At 33.5% G+C, this 24,905-nt stretch overlaps 3 protein-coding genes across 9 annotated transcripts in view; all 3 read left to right on the top strand.

The window, feature by feature from the left end:
• The window catches only part of LOC128868507 (longitudinals lacking protein, isoforms F/I/K/T), a 108,035-nt gene that overhangs the window by 73,818 nt on the left and 9,312 nt on the right, over positions 1-24,905 (top strand). Inside the window, exon 6 of one of the 7 annotated variants that reach the window (XM_054110681.1) lies at positions 17,849-20,224. The exons of 5 other annotated variants lie outside the window; for them this stretch is intronic. In XM_054110681.1, coding sequence (XP_053966656.1) covers positions 17,849-18,969 — 1,121 coding nt within the window. In that variant the 3' untranslated portion in view covers positions 18,970-20,224. Of the gene's footprint in view, positions 1-374; positions 3,038-17,848; positions 20,225-24,905 lie in introns of those variants that run through there. One more of the 7 variants, XM_054110678.1, reaches the window with a different exon arrangement.
• On the top strand, positions 3,388-13,112 carry LOC128868509 (protein glass-like). The gene is made up of 2 exons (XM_054110683.1): positions 3,388-4,578; positions 4,996-13,112. Exon 2 carries the CDS (start codon positions 5,022-5,024, stop codon positions 6,012-6,014), a length of 993 nt encoding a protein of 330 aa, XP_053966658.1. The 5' UTR covers positions 3,388-4,578; positions 4,996-5,021; the 3' UTR covers positions 6,015-13,112.
• On the top strand, positions 13,776-17,676 carry LOC128868510 (uncharacterized). The gene is made up of 2 exons (XM_054110684.1): positions 13,776-14,585; positions 14,891-17,676. The coding sequence occupies exons 1-2, from the start codon at positions 14,546-14,548 to the stop codon at positions 15,547-15,549; spliced, it is 699 nt and encodes a 232-aa protein (XP_053966659.1). The 5' UTR covers positions 13,776-14,545; the 3' UTR covers positions 15,550-17,676.

Genomic DNA, 24,905 nt, shown 5'->3' with positions numbered 1-24,905 from the left:
TCTTATTACTTCGCCTGTATAACTCCACCATGCATACACATACATACATTTATCGATTTCATGAAACTTTTGTTATTAGTTTTTATCTTTGATTTTTTATTCTCTTTACAGTTTTTATTTCGTTTGCTACAACGATCCTCATTATTTTCTTTTTTTCGATTTCTGATCAGATCTTTTTTATTGGTCGCAGTGATCGCTTATATGTGGTCCGTACCCCCTTAGCTATCCTATCGACACTTATTCATGTAACAAGACGACAAAATAATATTACATTCGTACTAACCAAACTTATCTCTCCCCTTCTTTTTCACGCGGCATTTCGAATTTGATTTCAAAACACAATAAATTACATTTTCACTCAAACTAACCGTCAGATAAATCACTAACCACAACTACTAATGCGGCCACTAACACCGTAACATCTGTTGGAATGAGATGTGAAGACACCAGTACGCAAAGCCCATTGGCAGTGTCTGCGGCGATAGTGCCATTAACAGCAACCACCACTGTTGTAGCATCATCAACATCGGCACTCACATCGGCATCTAAGCAACCGACCTTAATGCGAATAGGTAGCATTGGTCGCACCACCATCGCATGCGTTGCACCCGCTGTTAGAGGTGAGGATGGAGAGATGAACTTGCTAAATAATGGCAGTATGGGTGTGATATCAGCTGCTGCTTTGGCTGCTGCAGGCGTAGAATTAGAATCAGTGGATGAGAGTATGACCGAGGTGCTGGTGAAAATAGAGAACTCCTCCTCTTCGACTCAAGAAGAAGATGAAGACATCGAAGCAGAGGCGGATGCTGAGGGCGAAGAGGAAGGCGATGGTGATGATGACGGCGAAGGAGAGCAGCAAGACAGCTCTGATGGAAAAGAACCAGATTTCAACTATGATCTCAAATTGTCCAGCCCAATGTCTTGGGCTTTTGATACAGTGAAAATTGAAAATGAGGAAGAATTCGAAGACATACTCTCTGGCGGACATGATACAACCAACACCGAGGACGAGGACGATTTGCTAACTACTGCAGCTGCAACAACAAAACAAGCCGCAGTCGGCTCGCCCAATCAGGTCCCATCAACGTCTTCGGAGCCCTCTGAACAGCCTGTCACACAGAGTCGCTGCGGTAGCGTACTTCTTAAGTCTAGCCAAAGAGGTGCCACCAAGCGAAGGACATTGGCCGACAAAAGGGAGTCGATTGTGCCATCAAAACAGCAACAACAGCAGCTTTTGGAACAACAACAGCACTTGCAACATCTGCAATTGCGACCGACTCAACAGACTTTGCAATTCAAATTAGCTTCTATTCCCGCCACAATCACCTCATTTACAGCAACAACGACAACATCATCAGAAACCAAGCGTAGCAGCAATGGTGGTAACGACCAGACCTGTACTGATAACACAATCGGTAGCGGTGGGAGTGTCGAAGGAGGCGTCGCTAGTGGTGGAACTGAGTCAAATGCAAAACTCAACTCGAATTCAAGCAGTACCACCAAAAACTCTGATTTTAAATCGTCCGTTTCCGATGACAAACGATATCGCATCCTTGTACAGAATCAACGCATGAGAAAGGAATCGCTTGAGCACTCTGAAGATATGATTTATAATGCCGATATTGAAAAGCCATGGGTATGTCGCAACTGCAACCGTAACTATAAATGGAAAAATAGTCTTAAATGTCATTTGAAAAATGAATGCGGCCAGCCACCACGCTACTTCTGCAGCAAGCTCTGCGGATATGCCACAAATGTTCACAGCAATCTAAAACGTCACTTAAACACCAAATGTCGTGATCGCATGGACGAAGATCAAAAGACCAATACCAGCACTTACACTCTCGTGTTTCAACAAAACGAATAAGTGAAGGCGGGCGTTTGTGAAAAAAGGAGGAAAATGTATATTTACGAAGGCCTACAACCATAGCTGCTCATATGAATGCTCGCTTTTACTTCTGGGCTATTTGCGATTTGCGGCTAGAAGGGTTTCACCCATAGTCGCCAAAGTTTATAACTATTCTTGCGTATAAAACTTTTAACTACAAACGTATAGTGCATATATATTAACTTCTCTTAAATTCATTTTATTTATAGTTGTATATGTATGAGTACTTGTGTTTAAATTGAACATTTAAAACTTTAGAATATAGTTTTATATTCAGGTTGCCGCTAGTCAAAGTGAACGGGACATATAAAATATGATTTTATCAACGTTCATATGTAAAAACGTAAATATACCAAGATGTATGTATGTATAAGTGCGTTCATTGCAAATATGTACACGTTTAAATATTCATTTTAGTACGCAAATTTTCGTATGCATACATGTAAAAGTACTTTTTTTTTGTTTTTGTTTTTTGTTTAAACATAGCATGTATATTTTCGGTTATGAGAAAATGTTTCTTATAGTCCTGTGTGGTAAAAGTGAAGTGCAAAAGCAAAAGTCATTTATGAAACCTTTTCTAGTCAAATGATGATTCATAGTATTTTAGAAAATTTAATTACATATAGATATTTATTATAGCATACGGAGTTAGTATTGCAATTTATTGGTTGCTGCCATTTTAGTTTAATATTTATTTAATATAAAAAAAATAGTTTTCGAAAACTTACGTGCTAATTTTTTTAGTGTAAAAGAATTCATATTTATAAATATATTATTTTATTTTTATGTATGTCAATGCAAGTTCTTTGAAATATCGCTGACTTCACAGCACATATAAATTATATAATTAAGCTTCTTTAAATAAAACTATTAAAGTTGCAATATTGTAAAAAAAAAAAACACTTTGTAAATGCAATAACTCAATATTACAGAAGCACATACACACATACACACGCGAATACCTAAATAAACTGGCGGAAAAGTAATGTTATACTCAATTCATCGCCATTAAAGTCACTTACATAAATATTTATTTGTAATTTAACTTTAAATGGCTAAAAAAATGGAGCTAAAAATAATAATATTTGAATCTGTACGCCCGAGAATAAAATGACTAATAAAACACATTTGAACCAATTTAAGACGGAATGTAATAAAAGTTGAAATTTTATTGAATATCATCCTTTACAGCGAGTTCCCAAGCAGATGTCTCATGATTCATTACAATTGAACCAAAATATGTTTCCCATATTTACCATAGCACCCGAAGAAAACTCATTTCCAGTATCATTACAAAAATATTTTTTTATCTGCAATACTGCTATGAAATTTTCACTAACCAGTTTTCTCTTTTAGGTACATTTTGGCCTTGCACAATGGCATCGAGGTTCTTCAGTAACACAGCACATGCATACACATATGAAGATATATAAGTTCCTACGTATGAAAGAAAAACATATTCAACTCTATATTTTATAAATATTCTTCTAATATAGGAGGCTAGACTGATCCTGATCTTATCTTTATCACCATCCTCTTGGTTTGGAAATGGACAAGCAAAATGGACGGCACGATATTTTGTATAATATGATCTAATGTTGTTTTGTAGTCTATACGATACTATACTTTTATTTGGTAAAAATATTGATTTGTAAATTTCTTTTCAGTATACATACATATTTATGCATTTTTTGTTTGAGAAGCATTCCCATTTCTTTAAATAGATTTGCTTGTGAATTTTGCTCTCAACCAAAGGATCCTTTTATTTATGTTTTAAGTAGTATGTATTTAAAAACTTTCCGTTTACCACATATATGTATCTGTACATATATGTTTCTAATGTAAAATATAATAAATTGAAATTAATTAGTTTAAAAAACATACCCGAAAATCATAAACTACTTTTAAAGGCATGCGTGCGTATTCGTACTATATTTATATCAACCGCTATTACGTAATCAAATATATATTCCTATGTAGAATATTATAGTGTACTCGTATGCTTTCCGACGTATTTGAAAGGGCAGATTGCAGATCGCATAAGTTTAGGCCCTGGTCTAAGATAAAGACAGTATTTCCATTTCTGTGTTTAAGATGTGGATTTCTGTAAAGAAATATCAATGCAATTATGTCAAATACACTCACTGTATTCAACAAATACAAGGAGAAACTACTCTGTGTTACGTTCTCTGTTTTTATTGTTTATATGCTGCACATTGTCACTAACTCTTTATATTACGATCGCATTGCACACATGTATATGTATGTTTGTATGTATGCGCATTTAATAACTAAAACATAAAATTTTTACAAAGCCAACAAGTGTAGGCACAAATTTTCATAAACAACCTGAGCATTAATTTATTCTAGACAACGTCTCTATTTACGAGTACAATTTAAAATTGAGAACATTTGTGCTACATTCACATACATATACATTGTTTTATAAAGCGAGTAGTTTTCTGTAATCTCCAGCCCTAAACCTACACAGATCACATACCGCAAATACTCATATATGTACATCCGGACGCACTCATTCAAAAATCTTTCACCAACTGATTTGGATACAATTTAATAAAAGCAAGTGCCAAAATTCAAAAGAAGTCCATCATCATCTTGCCTAAGCGCGTATGCATATCATCAACACCTTGTCAACACCACCACCACCACCATATTCGCCAAATATATATGTATGTATGTATGTACTCATATTAGCAATTCGCCCATATGTTAATAGAAAATACCAAGCTCAAGCTCGTGTGGTAAAGCTTTTTTATCCGTCCGTCAGTCATTTATTATACAATACATTGCTCAAATACAGATTTTGTGTAATATTTTAATCATTTATCCCTTGACCTGACCATACATAACCCAAATATTAGTATAAAGCAGAAAAAAAGAAAAAAAAACGGATATTAGTAACTAATGTGACTGCAATTCTTTCGAGATTAGCTATTGTTAATGAAATAGACTTTTTTTGAAAACGAAAAAAAAATTAACAAAAAAACTAATTTTCTTATTTCTTTTTATTACTTCTCTTTTTGAATTGTGACATGACTACCCGTACCTTGATCACGTTCGATTTTAATCACTTCATCTACTACCAGATAAAGCTGTCGTGTCGAGTAGATTCATGGGCAGCGGCTCACATCTTCGTCGTAACTTGCGTGTGAAAACCAGTCCCCCGAGTAGTCCTGTTTGCACTCCAGTTATAAAGTACGAACCGGCGCCATCTGCCGATGACAACGAGAGCGACTTGGCTGGCGTGGCTAGTCTTGGAATGGGGTCACAGACAGGTACGATTTCAGTTGGTATTGCCAGCGACAACAGCGCTATTTTAGCAAGCGAAGGTGCAGATGATGACCAACCGTGTGATCTTCGCTTGAGTTCTTTTCGGATGAATCTTGTCTCAATGGCGCTGCAACAGGCGGCAGCAGCTGTAATTAGTGGAGGTTCTGTTACGAGCCCTGCGGGAATGCAACAGGCTGCGCTACAGTCGATAGCTGCCACGCCTTCAACTCACCTTTCGTCCTTGATTAACTTTCCTCATTCGCACACACCCACACATCCACAGTTACCAACGCAAACATCAGCGCAACCGCGCTCAATTACTCCAACTCGTCGTTACAGCACCAGCACAACTACAGGCGCCACTGCAGTTGGGGTTGGAACCGTAGTAGTGCCTTCAAATAGAGTCGCATCACCACTTAGTGGAAATATGAACACGGGGTCACTTGCGACTACATCTAGTTCTTCTGCTACCTCAGGACCATCTACCTCGGCGGCAGCGGCAGCAGCTGCAGCGGCGGCGAACTCTGCACTTATGCCAGGTGGCAGTGGTAGCGACGAAATTTTAGCAAGCAGTGGGGTTGGGGTGATTAGCAATAGTGGAAGTGCCATTGGCAGTAGTCATATTGCTTCCGTTACAACTGGATCAGGTGGTACTTTTGGCGGCGCTTATACGTGTGAACGCTGTGGCAATTCTTATGCTCGCCCGCATAGCTTAAATCGGCATATGCGTTTCGAATGTGGTGTTGAGCCGAAATTTGAGTGCCCGATTTGCCACAAGAAGTCCAAACACAAACACAATCTCGTATTGCATATGCGCACACACCAACATCGATGATACAATCAACCCCGATATTCGCAATGACCACCGATACTCCGCCAACAACTACATACTTGGAAAGATATGAAAAAAGAGCATCCAAATTTTAAACATCTGTATTGCAGGCCATATAGATACAGATGTCATCACCTCGTGAGGCACCATTGTTGTCGTAAGCTTCGCCATATTCAGACCAACGCTTTCCTATGCTGATCGCAGTTTCTTCGCGGATTGCGCAGAGCACATTCCAAAGCATTCGAATCTATTATTTACGAAGGCGCAGAACAGTGGTAAACAGTAATCAATAGTTGAGTGAAATAGGATGAGTTAAGATGAAGAAGGCACCAATGTGCGTAATGCGTGAAACAATGAAACATACTTATATATGCAGGTATGTAGGGGGCATATGAGTGGGAGTTCTCCAAGCAGCACATTAACTAATTAGCACGAATGTGATTTAATTCTTTGAAACAGAAAGAAGTCTTGTAATTTTCCAAATGATCTTGAGAACTTAGTCGTTTTTTTTACATTCATTTATTTTTACAATTTTACTATAGCTTAAAGTAATTTTATACGAACATATATACATACTTATGTAAATATGGTATTCTCTACAGCGACATGTACAGTATGTCTGTACTTTCTGAGAATATTGATCAATTAATATTGTAGTTTTTTAAAAAGTCAGCATAGATTCTTGTTGCGTTTATTTTAGCAGTTAGGGTCATCTTTGATGCTAACCAACTGAAGAAGAAGAAGGAAGAGGAGGCACATGAAGTGATATTTGAAGCACAAAGTGATATGGAAAGTGTATGGAGTATATCGATAGAGTTGCGATGGTATTAGGGGATTTCATTTAAATTAGCTTGGACCCGAGCGGAATTTATAAGTTGATTATATATTAAAAAACAAGAAAAAAATTAGAAAACATACAAAAGTAATAGTAATAATAATGATCTCAGTTATATAAAATTACAAAAGAAAACTAAGACGCATTTCAAAAATACGACGAAAACGACATTCACATTGTTGCATAAGTATTTATACAAAATTTTGTACTAATTTTTGAGAAATGTTATAAAACAAAAGAAAACACACAAAACGAGTAAATACATAAATATGATTATCATCAAACTTTTCGGCCAAGCCAATTAAAACAAAATTTGGTCATGCCGGCAAAACAGTGAAAATAAGTTTTGATGTAGTAAATTATGCAAATTCAATTCAGATGCAGTTTGCCAGTTTCCTTTTTTCTTTTTTGGATTTTTTTTTGCACTGTCAAGCTCGTAATAATAGAGTGAGGTTACCCAGAACACTGGGATGCATGTATGTGATCATAGTTTGGTTTTGTTTTTATATACTGCAGTGCCACATATTCGTATGAACGCATTCTACTGGTGTTGTTGCGCTTTTTGTCCATAAAATTCGCGCGACATGCACTCCCAGAGATTCTCCACCGGATTGAAATTGGGACTGCATGCAGGCCACTTCATGAGCGGTATGTGTGCTCTTCAAAACATTAAACCATTTCAACGATTCTTTGCCAGCGTGAATGGCAGCATTATCTTGTTGAAAAAGGCTGTATTCATCCAAAAATGAGATGAGAGCATCGTCCGACAATTCCGTGTATATTTTAGAATTCATTTTCTTCTTTTTTTGACACAAAGCAAATATTTGCTTTTCGTCCTAATGAAAATGCCGCCCTCACCATGAAGCTGCCACCACCAAAGTTTTCCCACTGCATGTGCTTTTGAGCGAAGCCTAAGCGCGCTTGTCTGTGAAGCGGTCGAATTGAAAAAAAAACTTTTCGTGGCTTCCTTTTTAATTTGGTTTATTTGGCGGCTAGTCAGTTTTATTGCCTTTCGTGGGCTTTCAACGCCATAATTTTTGCCTTTTTTTAAAGAGTGCCACACTGTCTCTGATCTTCCGATTATTCGTCCAAACTCTCGATTTAAAGACCCCTCTTATGGTACAGTTTGATTTGGACCCTTTCAGATTCATTCAGATATTTTCCCTTTGGTGTTTTGAGAAAAATCTTAAAAAACATATTAAAATAATTTTAGACTTGAATAGTTAAAAAAACTTACTAGTTATTTTTTATTCACTTCAATGTTTTCGGCTTCCTTATTCAGGGGAGCTTAAACGAATATGTTCTTATTTTTAGTATGATATTTAAAAAGCAACGATTTAAGTATTTGGATTTTGCAATCTAAATTTCCGTTAGTTAGACAAACAATTTGAGTCGCATTGAGAAAAGAGAGAGAAGGTAGTAAAACTAAAATTAAGAGTGTTTTTTTACGAATATGCGGTACTGTATGCCGGTTTTTGACAAGTGCGAAAATTCAAATTCATAATTTAAATGTTCAATTTTACTTCTTATATTGCTGCAGTGAAATACATACGTATGTACGTACATGCGTACAATTCCAAATAAAATTTCGTATCATAAAGTGATTCTAATTCAGAACAGTAGATGCACATACATATGTATGTACATATGACACGATAATCTATAAGTCGGAATTTCCTTTCTTTAAATTTTTTCTTTTTTTATGGTTTTGTAGAGTAGGTTTCAATAAAAATATGTATGTATGTATAGAGAAATATAATGTGCAATAAATACAATAGTTAATCGAGTTTATTTATATAATTAATATGGCACTTATTAGTCATATGTATGCAAAAGCTTGGAATTAGTACGAAAATGCACAGACAATGAGAAGTTAAAATAATGATCTGCGTTTGAAAAACGATTATATTAACAAATAAAAATAAACCTTATTAAATTTAGTTATACACTTATTAAAATACCTTTCTTAGATAAATAATATAACAATGATTAATAATGAATTCGAAAACATGATAAATCTTATGTGATACTTATTAATATAAAAAACACTCATAATAATTGAAGTGGTCCCGTCTGCCCAATGTGAGTTATTATACCATTAAGATTGGAGAGGCAAGTAAGTAACTTTTAAATGGTTAAACAAAATGTAATAAATATTGGAGTTCAACTGCTAACTGCTCCCACAGCAGTACAGCAGTAGCAGTACGAAAGACCTCATTTCGACCATTTTTAATTGAATTCGAAAATTAATGTCTCAATTTGAAAATGTAAAAAATGAATAAAACCAAAAACTAGTCATTGGTGATGAGCAATGAGCAATGAGTTAGTGTCGATTGAAAAAGAACAATTTGTGCTTATGCTTTTTGTGTTATAAATTATGTGTTTGTATAGTTTTTTTATTTGTAAGTCGATAGGTAGATGCATATATACTAGGTGCATTAGACACCTTTGCATTAAATATTTTGTTTTTTTTTATTTTAATAAATAACTTGGAACGCAAACATGCATACATTACAAGTGAAAAAGCACTATGCCATGCGTTGTTGCAAATGAAGTAAATTGCAAAAAATTAAAAACAAAGATAAATGAATAACCATACATACATACCCAAAGTGATCTGAAATGCTGTCATCATCGGGATGCACTCGTAACCTCTTCAGTCCCAAGCAATACCTGCAAGACTTTTACATAACCGAACTACTTGTCGTTAAATGCCTTAACATTCGCTATCAAACTTAGATATTCTACCTACATACATTCTGTCCAAGCAAGGGGTTAAACTAGCTTTTGGAAAGTTCCAATAGTAATGGCGTATTCCACTGACATTTAGATGTAAAAATGATGCATTACATCTATGCAGGACCCATCTAATTCCGAGTTACTCATTTCGCTGTTACTTGCAAATGTAACCAAACAGGCCAGGGGATTTTAGTTAATAGTCGTATATAGCTCAGATTCTCTAATTTGTGGTGTGCGTCTGGACTTTATGCAAAACACCCAGAGATCTACCTAGCCCGAAAAGCAAAGCTTTCATATGAGATGTTACTGTCATAAAAAGGCCATCGTATTTATTGTTGCCCATCACATAGCGACCACTATTATAAACAAAGTTTTATCATTGTGATATTTGCCTTTCGAGAGGGTAAAATGAATAAATTTCAAATTCGTTTAATATGTAGAAGTTAATGGGTGTTGTGGAAACAGTTCGGAATGAAAGCAAAGTGTAGCAATCGTCACGATATGATTATTAATTTATTGTAAAATTTCACAAATGAAAACATTTTTTGGCCTAACGTCTTGCGAGAATGAAATAGTCCGAATTACGGCACTGACTGAATCGAGAGAGGTCACCTGAAAATAAGTGGAACGATTTTACGAAATGTCTTTTATCTTGTGGGAATAAAAGTTCGACTATCCAAATTCTAGAATTTATGTAGATACTAAATACGAGTACTTTTGCAGAAGCAAATGTATAGTAGTTGAAAAGTCGAAGTAAAACTACATACATACATATGATTCATGTGCGAATGTATATGTGTTGCATAGATAAATACATTTGGTGAATTATGTAATCGGAAGATATGCGATTGAATTTGAATGTGATATACAAATGATAGTCTATGAATTAAATATATATTTATTGTAAAATTAATACGAATATATGTATGTATATGTATAGTCTTTCAATGTTAAACATATATTTTTTAAAATTTACTGATGATGATTTTATCACAATCAAATAAGTGTCCACTTGATTGATAATTCGGTATTTTTACATTTGACTGATGTACCTCTTGTCCCTCGTCCTTTAATTCCATTAGAATGGAATTTAGTATGTGTGTATGTATGTATGCGAGTACATAGTTACGTTTATTTTTATGTTTAAAAGTATATACAAGTACGTATATGCTTTACGACATACGTATATACAAACAGACATACGTAAGCGGGTACTCGTATAATTGATTGTGATACCAAACGTATGCATAAACAAACTTTCCAGCTTTCATTTGCCGATGGGACCAATAAAATTGTTTATTCGAAATTACCTGAAGAGGAAAAAAGTTCAAGAGTGGAAATTGTATAAAATAAGAAATGTTTTTATTTTGTCTTTTTACTAAATTTACTTAACACATAAAGAAAGATATCTGAAAAAGAATTTGGTCAGTATTTGAATTAAGATGTTTTTTTTTTTAGTTTATTTTATCTAACAATTAAAAATTTTTATGAGAACTATTGATAAAGGCGATTCAATGTGGCACCTTTTAAATTTGCTTAATGCGTTTTATTGATCAATCATAAATTTTTATTATAATAGTTTTGAAAATAACTAGTCAAATATATGAATGCATTGGTAGTAACAACTCATCTCATACTGTACATCCCACTTACCCCTAACTATTCCATATCATATAATCAAATCATTCTTGATAATTAGAAAAAAGTAGTTTTATTATTTTTATCAATTTTCACATTAATTTAAATCAAAATACTTTTACTTATAAGTTCTAATTCAATCATTGCTCTTTAAGGTTGTGGTTTCTTTTTTTTATTTAAGAGTTTTACTGTCTAATTATATTCAAATTATATTATATAAGCATTTGTCCGTTGCCGCATTTTTGTGTATTTTGACGTTTTGTTAAATACTGGATTTGTTGTTAATAATTTGTATTGCATTTCGTGCAATTCTTAAATCAGTTGAATATTATTCGATCATCACATAGCTTTGGAAGAGATGAGTTGCAGAGTAGTTCCATAAGCCTGCGGTCAAAAAATAAAAATTAAGTAATGCTAAGTTCAATATGTGCAATATCGCGAATATCTGTGTGATAAAAATAAACTACTGTATGTGTGTTAAAGTGTGATTTGTATTTTTTCGAAAACGTCAAAAATGTCATTTCATAACCTCTGTTGATTTGTAATATACATACAAACATAGGTAAAGATTTTCAACTTAAAACTGAACTTTCGAAAAGTCTTTTATTTATATATATAATGCATATAAATATAGCAACGTTGTTAAAGTTTTTCAAAGCAAAAAACCAATGGCACAAATTTAAAGTTTAACAAACCACTAAAATATTAGGATATTAAAAAAAAAACGCTTTTGTATTAAACACAAGCCAGCTAAAGTGATTTAATAAGAGTAGTTTTACTTACCAAACATTCGCCTACACCTAACACATACATGCTCATACACATATACACATGTATGTTTGTATATTGAATATTGTTTAAGCAAAAATAAAAATAGAAATGTAATTGGATTGGATGACAAAGTTTTCTATAAATGTCACTATTAAACTTTAAGGAAACACTCGTAAAAAGCAAAGATATCCGAAGAGTCAGGCAAAAAGATCAGTATGTGGTAGGAGAAAGCATTATATTTTATAAATAACACATTAATTGTACGTTGTTATGAATTCTGCAGTACATATGCACATATACATACATATGTTTGCATAGGGCGTTAAAATTTTTGTTTTGTAATAACATATTTAACCAAATGAGCTGTGAATTAAACATAGTGAAATAAGGAAACGAATTAAAATATTAGCTATAAAAAGTCGTATGTGATTACACATTTGTGATGGTATTGGAACTAGAAATTTTCGCGCGAATTGAAGTAATCAAGATACGTCTGTAAATCTGTTTTGGAAATATGAATTTAACATACACACACACACATCACGATTGCTCATGAGCATCTACTAGATTTGCGTAAAATGAGAAAAAAGCTTACATACCTACATGCATACATACATAGATACGTATGTATGTATGCACATGCCACTCGTAAAAATTGGCAATGGAGTTAAACAGTGTATTTTTATAAATAAATTTAAGGGATCTCGCAAATGCATAAAAATGTGTGTGTTTACTTCTTTATCGATAAATACAAGCCTTTAAAGCGCCTCACGGTTACACTAACAATTATGAAAAAATGAAAACCTTCGCGATATACTTCTAAATTCACATACATGCACACATAGGCAGATACGTGCACACACTTGTCTATTTTTTTGGATGCATTTGTGTGTTCACACAAGCAACATTTATTAAGTTAAGTTTTTAGACAGCGTATGAGTGGCGCATGAACGGAATAAAAAAGTAAATGTCCATTTGCAAAGTTGTAATGTCCCACCCTTAATAAAAAATGCCTTTCGAAAACTGTGAAATTGCTAATATGCAAAACTTTATATTAACAAGAAAAAAAAGAAAAAAAAAACAAACACGCATTCATACATATATTCCACATAAACGAATTGTTACTTGTCATCTGTATGTATGTACATAGATGTTATTAATTATATTAAATGAAACCGAACAGAAAAAAATCAAATAACAGTTAAATGTGCATGGTGCGATATAATATATTTTACATTTGTATGGAAATAAAAATCACAACACAGCAACAGAAAAGAAACCGTTCCAAAGTTTCTTATATTAACGATGAATTAAGTAGTTTATTGAAAAATTGAAAGTAGACAAATTATAGAGATATATTATATGGGAAATTTGCAGAAAGTAAAACAAAAAACTTCACTGTAATCCAAAACTATTGAAATAAAATATGTATATTAAAATTTATATTTTATTGTTAGTAGCCGCTGAAACGAAAGTAACTATCTAAAAAGTATGCATACTTAAAAAACGAATAAATATAGAGAAATACAAAATGTAGAACGAGTTTTATTTTCAAAAAATGTGCGTGCATGGATAAGAGAAATCAGGAGTTCATATGTGCTCATATATGTATATGATGATATTCGCGTGAGGACAACAAAACCGTAAGAACACATTTTGTAAAAACTAACGAATTTATTTTTCTTTTCCAGCTAATTTATATATTTTGATATGTATTCACCAAAATGTGAACTTTGTAGCATTTAATCTAATTGTGGTTTCTTTTCTTTTAGGTCTAATGGATACCATCTTACGAAAAGTGGTCTTTTATAATCCACTGACGTTCTGATGTCGCACCTAATGTCAAAGCCATAGATATATACATATTTATATAATAAGAGTGCATGGATTAGGGGGAGCTACTCCAGGCAAGAAGTTGTTGTTCTTATCTTTATTGTTGCCCGAAGAGCCTTTAGAGTACTAATGAAATACCTACTATTATTATGAATTGTTAATTTAAGCTAATAAATTATTGAATTAAAACAACAAATTAACAAAATATCCATTCAATAAAAACACCCGATTCAGGCAATATATATTATTATTTCAAGTACTGAAAAAATTTACTCTACACTATACATTTTTTTAAGGTATTATATAACAGAAATATTTGATATTTGCCTAACAGTATGTACTACGTATACCTGCTTTTTCTCTAATACATATGCATTTGTATGAATACTTGATTCGGTGCAATATACCGATAAAGCATACTGAAATAAAACGTCCTTAATCCAATTGTTTAGTTGCGCACATGTGATTATTTCCAGACACAATATGTTCTCATCCACAATTTAACCAAACATCATCAATTTCATCACTTGTCAAAGGGTTCACCATAAATGGAATATTTTGTACCTTTAGATGGGTTCATCAGAGCCTAATATATATATGTATGTATATATATATATATATGTAAATACAATAAACATGCATACGAGCAAATGTGTGTGTGTAGAAACTCATACGCTTCATACTCATCGTCAGCACACACGTACTTTGGTACATACATATGATAGCCGCTATCACAACAGTTTCGCATACATTTATGGGTAATTAGCTTGAATTTAATTATGTTTTGTTTTTGTTTTGGTTGATTATCTTAATTTATCATATTCGTCCTGCAAAACATACATACATTTACTTTCTTCTATACATCGAATCTTCAAAATTTATATTCCTCTTTTCTTCAATAGCAAATTATTATATAAAGATTGCTGTACTAAGAAATTAAGTTACGTTTATTTATTTATTTGTTTATTTCTTTCCAATACGTATGTACACTTTTTAATTTAAATTATTATTTTTTGTTTGTTTTGTCTTCATTTTCTTATATATTTGCATACGAAAACTGCAGACATATACCCAATACTTGGTAGCTTGTTGGGCGTTGATACGAATGTTACTGCGTCTGGCGCTGCGTTCCCGGGCACATCAGCTGCTGGTGGTCGTATCGCCTCCACTTCGGGCAGGAACGAACCGCCGAATGATTTGTATTCGTATCTGAATAATAATAGCAGCGGAGCAGCAGCTTTGCTTCAGCGCGAAAGCTTCATGCAGTGCAGGCACTGCAACCGTTATTATAAATCTCATCAAAAACTGCAAGAGCACGTACGCAAATATTGTCTCAAAGAGAAAAAGTACAAGTGCATATCATGCGAGTACCGATCGCGTCGGAAGGATCATGTTCTGCGTCATGCCAAACGCAAGCACTGCGAGCTGTACGAGGCATCACGCGACAACGAAGAAAGCCTTTATGAGATACGCAATGAGGACGAAGGGGACGAACAGTCTAGATATGACGATCATATGGTCGACTATGATGGTATATATAGTGGTGATGCTGACGGTGATGTCGAGGGTGATGATGTTAATGCCAACCCCGTTAATACATTGGTTGATGTTGGGCACTTTAATTTCGGCCTAAGGAGTAGGGATCTAACAATTACAGCTGTACCTATTCTACATGACAGTGAAGATGATGACGATGATAACTACGATGACGATGACGAATAAAATCGTCAGAATATAGGGGCAATATACTTAAATATTATGAAAGTGGAATTCAAGAGTTTTAAATGTGAATACTACGATATGAAAATGGAGGCATAACTGAACCACAAGAAACTTTTGTACGTGTATATGTATGTATGTATATACCTACATACGTAAGTAAATGGAAAACTCACGCGCATTCCAATTAAGAGAATACATACATACGCACAATTTCAAAATATATGTTCAAAAGTATGTACAGAAATAATTTATATAAAGGGTATTTCAAAAGTGTCTGTAAATGGTACTTATTTTTATGTCATCTTTGACATTTGTCAAGTAAACTGAGGTACAATTTTACACGATAGAACAACGCGTCAAAATTATTGATACGTACTATGAAAATGATCTATCTTTAAGAACGACATCTCGCAAAATTCGTGATTTTTTTGGTGGAAATAATAGTCCGAATGAGTGGACAATTCAATGATTGGCGACAAAATTTCAAGAAACTGGTTCGGTTGAGAATGAAAAACTGACTGGTAGACCAAAAACTGGACGTTCTGTGGAGAATGTTGCAGCCGTAGCGCAAAGTGTTGCTGAACAACCTTCAACATCGATATCTCGATACTCTAAACAATTAGGCATTTATAAATCGACCGTTTGGCAGATTTTACCGGTACAAGTGCTTATGATGGGCATTTAAATGATGCCATTTTTTACATATAATTGTTGAAAGCCGTATTTAGAATACAAGTAGGGAAACCTGAAAGAATCAAAAAATGTGCATGTTTTATTTTAAAACAACATCTAGGCGCGTCTTTTGAAATACCCTTTATTTTTGGGAAATAGAATTAGAAATGTACAATCTACGCTTGCGAATTTCAAGGCTTAAATTGTAAGAATATTTATATGTTTAGAAAAGGTTATGGATAATATTTTTTCTTGAGTAACTTAGCGAATGAGATGTATTACCGTTTCCCAATTTCGATTTGGTTTTTAGGAGTCAGGGATATGTTTTATTTTCCACGTAATATATGTTTCAAATCTAGGAAACACACACACGTTTATACATAGGTACATGCATAGGTTAGCGCTGTAGATTAACTTTGGTTGGTGGAACATATTTTACCAACTCATATATTACCTCAGGAATTCTAGAACTATAACTTGCTTTGTTAGCTGATATCAATCACGTAAATATCAAGTTCTGAAATTTACCAGATTTATCAAGTCTAAGCGTATTTTACAGGCGACCAAAAACGCACAATTCAACGCATTAATACGAACATCTGCCCACTTAATGCATCAGAATCGTATCTCAACAAATCTTGCCATTTTTTGCTAAATATTTGTTTAATATATACTTATACAATACATATATGTACATATAAGTACATAACAAAATATTATATAAAATTTTGTGATAAAACGATTGTACTAAAGTGCACTTAAGGGACGGGGGGTTCTTAAAATGTAGCGTGATTCAACAACAGAACCATCTTTTTTACACGAGTTCCTTCACGTTCCAAATTGTGGTACCCGCTTTAGATATACCATATACATACTTACATATATATATATTTGTTTATGTATGTATATATTTTTATTAAAATATATTGAAAACAAATTTTAGTGACTCGCTCGCTTTTATGCTCGGTAAATTAATGAAAAGTGAGTTAAAATCAAAAATAAAAAAAAGAAGCTTCAAATGTGCGCCCCTCAAACTGGCTGTCACACTTCTCATTATTATACTATACTGTTAAAGACGAATTTATAGGTAAATTATATTAACTCCCGCCTTATTTATAAAACAACCACGTCGATTTTCAACAAAGATTATTTTTTTCTTACTACAGAATATTGGAGCTTTAAAAAATATCGAACAGTTCTCTCTTTGAAAAGTCACTAAAGCATTTATGTAAACATGTATGTATGAATGTATGTATTAGTATATATTTTTTTAAGCAGGTATGGGAAAGTTAATAAAAAAAATATTTACATATATATGTATTTATCATTAAGCTTTTTATTCCAATGCAACCAGACCCATTCATTTGTACGGATATTTTTAAAACTTATATGTAATTGGAAACTGTTGAAATAAAGTTGGCAAATAATAAAACAAACCCAAAATGTCTTGAAATTGCGAAACCTAATAAAAAATATAAATATAATAAGATTTAATAAAAAATTTTAAAACTAATCTGAGCATTTTTTAAACACTTTCTTATGTTAAACCAACCATTATGAACTGCTGAAATTGAATAGATTGGAAATTAATATTAATTAAGTTTGTTGTTTTTTGTGGCATTTTTAGGAACATCTGATGGTTATTGGACAATATTGGAGACGGTTCCTTATTCGTTACAAAACACAGCTACAAATGTGGCAGGAACTATTTCTAGTGTCGCAAATACACAACTGACGGGCCACCCACATCAATCTATACAACAGCAAGATGACGGAAATTCCACCGAAACTAATTTGATAGCATCAGCCACAATGGTGGTGGAAATCCCATCTGAGTCAATGAGAAATGCCATTAAATACACCATTCCAGACACGAAACATCAACTCATCCGCGCAGCGGAAAGCTCTATTGGTACTGGTGGCTCTAAGCAAAGGATACACATTGTAAAGGACGTGAGATTGAATCACACTGTAACTGTCGCTCAACAACCCAATATAGCGCCATCCAATGGAGAACAGCCAAACCGACAACATTCGTCACAGACTAATTTGCAGCAACATTTTACGCTTAATGATTGTTTGAGTACTGGTGTGGTGGTTCAGCAGCATCAGCAACACCATCCACAAAGATCAGCAGCACAATCCGATCAGCAGCAAACAGAATTTATTAAAATCGAGTCAATTCCGGAGAAAATGATTTTACGGAATGTTATACAATATGATTCTGTAGCAGTTACTTCACCACCCGTGAGTGTAATACCATCGGACACATCACAGGTCATCAACACGATGATGGAGAACGACAAGCAGCAGAGACGCCTACATCTACAAACCCGACAACAGGAAGTGTTACACAATTCGCGGCAACTTGAATTGCTCGATAAAGCAGCCATTGAAGTAGTAAGTAACGCTTTCCAACAACAGGATCATGAGCGAGAGGAGGAACAAAAGTCACAAAACCATGAACAACAAGAAAAGCTCGTGCCGCTTATGCGATGCCCAACAAAAATCCTGACGTCCACTTCATCGGAAGCTGGTCTTCAACTGCAGTATGTCTGTCATTTGTGTGGCAAGTCATATAAAATAAAAGGTTCATTAAAACGTCACAAGCGTTATGAATGTGGAGTAGCGCCGACAGTGGCATGCATTTTTTGCCCACACAAATGCAAATATAAATCTGACCTGCGTAAACATGTCTCTCAGAAACATGCAGGGCAAAGTAGTGAGGAACTTTTTATAGACAATTGAGATTGAAAAAGTTTTCGGTCACATCGATCGTATACCTAAATACGTGTAAAAAATAATAATGTGATTTCACTTTTTTTTCAGTAGTATGCTGACATGAATAAACATATTTGTTCTTTCGGCGAAAAAGTTCAAGTGATTACACCCACAAATTGTTATGGTAAAAATACAATACAATCAAATTCGTTTTTATTGATGTTTGAACTTTTGGAACTATTATAAAATGTATAAAAATCATTAAGGCTACGCCGACTGCGAGACTACGATACCAAGATTCCATGGTTTGGCCTCTACGATGGGCTCCTTTTAAATACCAGTCTAATAGTTAAAACGAAAGGGAATAGTTGTCAATATATTAAGATTTTGCATTGGACTGAAAGAACAAGAACATACATACATTAAGGTGCCCCCAAAAATCGAGACTTTTTATAAAAGAAACAATTTTTTAAAAATGTTTTCCAAAATATCGACTGATAGAAGAACCATAAAAAAATATTTGTCATTCGGGGGCGGCTTAAAACTGTAGGACCCTCCATTTATAGAACAACAACAAGACGCGCACCACAAATAGGAAGAGGCCAATTATTTATTTTTTAGAAGAGTTTAAGCTTAAAATGTCTGAATAAAAATATTTAAATTTTTTTTAGCGGAATTAAAATATTGAGATTTTTGGTACTATTTTTGACTTTTTTTTTTGGTAATTGGTTGAAGGAACATCTAAGGGGGCGTCCATAAATTACGTGAGGTGTTTTTTTCAATTTTCTGAGCCTCCCTCCCCCCCTGGTGAGATGTCGTGAGATTTTATTCAACCCCCTCCCCCATCCCCAAATCTCACGTGAGATTTTTCAAAATGTGGGTTTCTTATGTAAACGCGTTGGATTGTTATTGTAAAAAGAAAAAAAATTTGCTTCGTGCTTTTATTTACGACTAGTTAAGACTAGTAATCAATATTGCTGAGAGTTATATGTGTAATAAAAATTTAACAATAGAAGACTTAAATCGTAACTACTGCGATTAAAAAAAGAATATCTACTCTAATTCAATCCATGGAGAATCATGCGCGGTTTCAAGAGAGACTATTGGGACCAACATGTCCATATGATTTTCAGTAAAAGCATGTGCTCCTTCAACTTCGTTCTAATCTAGCCACTCTAAGCCGTTGACGCTTGCGCACAGTAACTCATTAGCTCGTCTTGTGACAATCCGTGAGGGTCGCACTTTGCGGAACATACGCGCTTGCTTAGCTGGTGCAATGTGAGCTGCTCTCCTGTGCTCTGCAGCTCTTGTGATAGATGCGAAGTAAATACCGCATGTACTGCAGCATATTTTCTCTAAATCATCACGTATACTTGGGCAATAGAGATCAATAGGCGTGCTGATGAAGGCATTCAGCGGTTGAATCGGTACGCGTATTAGAAATGGAGCAAATGATTTTCCGTCATGTTCTTTAAAGTCCGGAATTGTCAAACGTCAACCTGAGTGATAGGGCGTTCGGCTCATAGTGGCGCGAAAACAACCGACGGGCTACACTGTACCGCAAATTCAGATTAAATTGAGCTATTTGGTATAAAACAAATACGGTGGTTTGACAGTAGTAATGTATAACGTCGAAGTATGAATGAAATTATTTTCTTTCGAACGAATTAGCGAATGATCTTAATCATACTACGATTACGCTTGAGAATAAATCTTAAGCATGTACAATTTTTTTGTTTCAGTCAGAAAAAAAATTGCGTGATATTTGCCGAGACCCCCCCTCTCTCCAACGTAAGATTAGATGAGATTTGACTCGACCCCCTCCCCCCCTTAAACATCTTACGTAATTCATGGACGCCCCCTAACCTCTAACATATCATTGGTAAGGTTTTTTCTCATGCCTTCCCTTTTTTGAAAGTTAATCCATTGAATGTCAAATTATCAGTTGATGTTTTGGAACAATTTTTTAAAAACTAATGTTATCTTTAGTTTTTTTTTTTTTCATCCAGGCAAAGGTCTAGATATGTTTCATCTGTGGCAATTCCGAACGTTCAACTATGTATTGAAAATTGCAATATGTAGATTGAACTAAAAAATACTGAATGCGCAAACTATATGTACATCTATATTGTACTATGTGTATGTATTCCCAGTAAAAAATGTCAAGACACTAATCACCTGTTGGTTAGTCTCAATGCGGTAATTTCGTGCTTAGACGATAAATGTAAATAATGTAATGTAACAAATTGATTACTGATAAAAATAAAAATTATAATAAGTGAATATAATAGAGATTATAAGTATATCGGTATATAGGTAGGTATACCATCTCAAAATATGCGAAAAGTAAGTGGAGTGTACTGATGTAATACTTTAAAATTCATGAAGCATATCACATGATAACCCTAAAGCGATACAACTCAATGCCAAAAATGTTCCAAAGAGGTATATTTATATTAAAAGTATTGTAGTAAATAAAAATAGCAAAACGCAAATAGTTCTCAAAATTTAGTATGAACTAAAAAGAATTATGTAGAGATGTGTTGCTTTAGCAGTTAACGTGCGGTGTGTGAATGACCATTAGCCCCAAAGCTTAAAGATAAATCCATTTAGATGTTGTCGCGCATATGTTCTCGGATAATAAAAATTAAATGATTTTATGTTATTAGGTAAGGATGATAGTTTAAGAAAAATATAATAAAATAAATATATAAATTAAAAGATATTTTCAATTGAAGAAGATTAATCGTGTTCTTGAATATAGTTAACCATTGTATGTATAGATAAAAAGAAATTCGTGATACAAAATCTAACATTTATCTCTCTTTCAGGTTCCAACACCAAGCGTGCTAACAACAAAGCGTCGTGTTGCAAACGAAAATCCTAAATAGGAAATGATGCCTGTACTTATCTGCATGATTATTTTTGACTTCACAAGAGATGCCTCAAATGAATATATTACTAAATGTGACTTATCTTATAAAGCATTTATAAATAAATTTTTCAAAAATTTAAACCTGCAGGACTTTTCAAAGTGAGTTAGTATGAGGTTACTCTCTCTAGCGGCCGAAATTTCCTCGATTTACCGATTAAGAAATAAGGAGGGGTTATTTGAAGGGCTAATGATGTAGTTCAGATAGGTAACATTTTTCTTTTATAGCATTTTTTAGGTAGCTCTCTAGTAAATAGTAGTTACTTGTTTCACATAACTGATGTATGCAGATAAAATCGACAGCAAGATCATAAAGTTAAAATCAACTCCACTCCACCATTCTATAGTAACTGTGTTCCCCAAATTTGTGTGGTTAGATTCCAGGTAATTTTTATGCTCTCTAACTACGTGTAGCTTGAAGTATAAAATTTAAGTCCGATTAATTTAGATTTAGCGGACCCGACATAAGGATGATAATGACAAACATATTTTGCTTAGCGAAATATCGATTTTAAAAATTTTATCTTACAAAGCAAACTATAATAAAATTAAAATAAAAAAAATTCGTATCAGACTTCAAAGTAAATTAATTAATTAAAGTAAAGGAAGACATTCGAAATCCCGAGTTGTTTTGCAAAGCAATTCAAAACTTAGCTGAACTCAGTTATAACCTCACCCTGGGTTCACTAAACCAGATTGAAATCAAATTTTATTTTACCGCTTTGAATAGTAAGAGAAAGAAAAATATCCAGAAACCAAAATGGAAAGCCGTCGCATAATTGGATATCTACCCTCAATGTATAATTTTTTCTGGGTTAAAAGCTTAGGGGCTCGCCATGTTAATTGTATTGAAACAAAAGCTCAAACTAAATTTGATTTTTAATCAACATTTTGCCATTACCTCAATATACACAGTAACTAAATATTTACATGCATATGTATAGCATACATTGAAAGTGGAATATTTCTTATATAAATATAACTTAATGCTAATACTTTCAAAAAAATTACGAAATGTATGCATCTATAAGCAAGATGTTTTGCACGTTCGTAAAATTATGTGAAATGTTGAAGAAGTAACTTCGGAAGATCTTTGTGGGAAAAATATATGTATATGTATAGATGTATGTATGTACATCTATATATATGTATATCTAATTAAAATATGTTTAAGAAAAACACCTTCATGTACATATAACAAAAGCCACATAAATCCAAGATTCAAATTTTGTGCAAAATTGTTAAGCAATCACAATTTTCCAATTAACACTTTATTGTACTAAAATTTAATAATCTATAAAACTGCATGCCAAAAATTCCTCTAGAAACTCTGATTCAAAAAATAGTTATTATTCAGAAAAACAAAAACAAAATAGTTAAAACTGGTTAAAGTAGTGCTATAGTTCTGTCGCGGGCTTTATAATTATGTAAGTATGTATGCCGTCACTTAACTCTACATAAAGTTGCACTCGTTCTTTTTTATCCTAAATAAATAGCGATTTATGGACGCTTTCCTATTGCCAACTCAGTTTTTCATTGAACTTTTTACATTTCACATACATTACATATTTATGTATATATTTATTATTATATTTGATAATTTTTCATTTTGTTGGTGTTTTGATTTGTTTATGTTTTGGACTAAAACATCATTTCTAATTTGGCTGTGTATTTTATGTTTTTCAGATGTCGTATCCTCAGACAATGCTGCAATTACATCGAGTAAATATAATTTACGTCGTCAGACACGACAGGATTCAGCCAATGTTTCGTGCAAGGGGAAAATGGTAGCGCCAGAGCTCCAAAGCCAACCATGCTCAAAACCCGACATCAGCTGCTCCATAGTTGGTTCTCAACAAAGCATTGGGAAAGCAGATTTGCTAGTGACCGATTTGAGTTCTTCTTCTGCGTCTCTATCCTGTGCCAGCGAGGAAAACCCGCCACAAATAATTGCAAATAATCCTACTGCTCTGATAGCGCTTCAGCAATTGGCCTCTATTTCTTCGGTTCAGTCCTTGGAGCGCATAATGCCAACACTTCGGAAAAACCTGCTGGTGAATACAGATAGTTTGTATGCAAATCGGTCGGGCAAGTTGCCAAGACAAAGCTCGAAGCGTTTGTCGCAATTCGAAACGAATCGATGCCCGCTCTGCTCGCGTGTTTACCGTTCTCAAGCTTTTCTTAACGAGCACATGCGCAAGGAGCACTCGGTTTTGATATAAGAATCTACTCTGCCAGAGTATGACAACAGCTTTAAAGAACCTCAAAAAAAAAAAAAAATTAAGATAAGAATTTGCATTTTGGTGTTCGAACGAGATTGATTTTGGATCGTTCTATTAATCGCTTCTAGCAAACATACCCACATATTTGAAGGAGGAAGCCCCGAAGTTGAACAGCTTAAGATAAACGTTGTTATGCATGCATACATCAATGTGTATGTAAATAAATACATAAATATGTACACACATATGTTACTATATATGTATATAATATATAAGTAGAAAAGAACAGAGTCCGGCATAAAAATAAAAATAAAGTTTTACTTAGCAATATTTAATTGCACTTTTATAACTTAACTAAATTTATTATAATTGTGACTCAAAATTGTTAAATTCCTAACGTTAGTAATAAAACCTGAAAATGTACATTTGATAAAAAAATTCATTGATGTCACTGCTATTATTTTGGTTTGCCTGGAAATATCATTGTTAGGCGCTACGCTTATAAAAAGTAAAAACTAAAAAGCAAAAGGATAATTTTCCTAAAGCTAGAAAACAAATTACCATTTTATGCAAGAAGAATTTTAGATTAATATTTAAAACAAAAGCATAAATAAATTATATTTTGAATAATTAAAGTCTTATTAATGTTGATATTATTGATTCGTTTGCATTATTGTAAAGTATTTTCATTAAATTTAGTTTGAAAAAAAAGATGCTATTTAGTAGTGTAAACATTTTCAATATAAAATCAGATTTGGATATACTTATTTTATTTTTATTTATTTATTACTTGATTCTCTCTATATTCT

The sequence above is a fragment of the Anastrepha ludens genome, chromosome 6, assembly GCF_028408465.1.
Source record: "Anastrepha ludens isolate Willacy chromosome 6, idAnaLude1.1, whole genome shotgun sequence".
Lineage (NCBI taxonomy): Eukaryota > Metazoa > Arthropoda > Insecta > Diptera > Tephritidae > Anastrepha > Anastrepha ludens.
Note: the sequence above shows the minus strand (reverse complement) of the source record. Positions and strands in the feature narration are given on the sequence as shown.

Bases quoted from the DNA above. Each gene is read 5' to 3' on its own strand.
- LOC128868509 (XM_054110683.1), top strand. From the start codon at position 5,022: ATGGGCAGCGGCTCACATCTTCGTCGTAACTTGCGTGTGAAAACCAGT.
- LOC128868510 (XM_054110684.1), top strand. From the start codon at position 14,546: ATGATAGCCGCTATCACAACAGTTTCGCATACATTTATGG. The intron at 14,586-14,890 runs GTAATTAGCTTG...CGAAAACTGCAG, and splicing joins AGTTTCGCATACATTTATGG to ACATATACCCAATACTTGGT.